General features: G+C 44.8%; 1 protein-coding gene across 1 annotated transcript in view; it reads left to right on the top strand.

Moving 5' to 3' along the window:
• The window catches only part of LOC103156938 (adenosine deaminase CECR1-A-like), a gene marked incomplete at its 3' end in the record, with an annotated part of 23,269 nt that overhangs the window by 16,433 nt on the left and 5,685 nt on the right, over positions 1-1,151 (top strand). Inside the window, exon 2 of the mRNA XM_016664756.1 lies at positions 52-439. Coding sequence (XP_016520242.1) covers positions 139-439 — 301 coding nt within the window. The remainder of the gene's footprint in view (positions 1-51; positions 440-1,151) is intronic.

Genomic DNA, 1,151 nt, shown 5'->3' with positions numbered 1-1,151 from the left:
GCCGATCGATCGGCACACCTCTAGCTGTTGCATGTCTTTTTTTGTTTTCAGCTCCAAAGCAGATAACTTCAGCTCATCTGAAGCAGCGGCAGCATGTTCCAGTAGGCCTCCCAGTGTTCCCAGTGGGGTAAGGAGGACATGGTGAACTCACTCTGCCTGACTCTGCTCACCTGCGTTCCCCTGCTGTGGCTTGTGAGGGAATCTGCGGGGATGCCGGACCCCGCTCGCAGGGACCTGCTGATGCGTGAGGAGGCGTCCCGGCAGACGGGAGGCCTGCTGGCGCTCACGGCGGCCGAGCAGAAGCTGGACGCCAACCTGCATCGGTTTAAAGAGCAGGAGATGGCGGCCACTCTCTTCCTTCCTGCCTTACACTTCTTCAAGGCAAAGCCGCTCATCGAGAAGAGCGCCATCTACAGACTGCTGCAGAAGATGCCTAAAGGTGATGTTAAATACTCAGCTTTGTGGATATGTCAGTGAAATTACACAAATTCAATTTATTAGGACTATTATTCCAACTTGAATAAGTTAGGATTGAGTTATGTGCGTTACAAAACATGTTCACTACATTTTTTGCACAGAATTGTCTTTAAATGATGAAATTTTAGTCTGGTCAGTTCTGCCTATTTTGGTTACTGCTGGCCACGCCCCAATTAATTAAACTTTTAAACTCTCACCTGAAATTAGCTGCAAACAGATGCACAAATGTACATCTTTGAAAAGCAAAAGTAGAGCCTCCTGCACAATCAACAAGAATGCAGCAAATGCTTGCCTTTTCCAGCAGCCATTGTATGCGCATCCAGCTGTAAAACCAGAACACCAAAGATGCTGGAGTTCTACTAGGGTTGCTGGTTTACAGACACTAAAAAAAAAAAAAACATGTTTTTTTTAAAGTGTTTGAGATGTTTTCAGAAGCAGTGGAAACCCAAACAGAAGTACAAAAACATAAACCCTTTAAGTCAGGTCAAGTTTATTTGTATTGCACATTTTAGCAACAAGACAGTTCAAAGTGCTTTAGACCAGAGAAACATCAGATAGTCATCAATTATGAAATCATTATCAAGAACAGTGTTTTTCAACCACTGTTCCGCGGCACATTAGTCTGCCGTGAGTGATCGTCAGGTGTGCCGTGGAAATTATTCAATTTCACCCAT

This window comes from Poecilia formosa, unplaced genomic scaffold, assembly GCF_000485575.1.
Source record: "Poecilia formosa unplaced genomic scaffold, Poecilia_formosa-5.1.2 Scaffold509, whole genome shotgun sequence".
Lineage (NCBI taxonomy): Eukaryota > Metazoa > Chordata > Actinopteri > Cyprinodontiformes > Poeciliidae > Poecilia > Poecilia formosa.
This window is presented reverse-complemented; position numbering and strand designations above follow the sequence as displayed.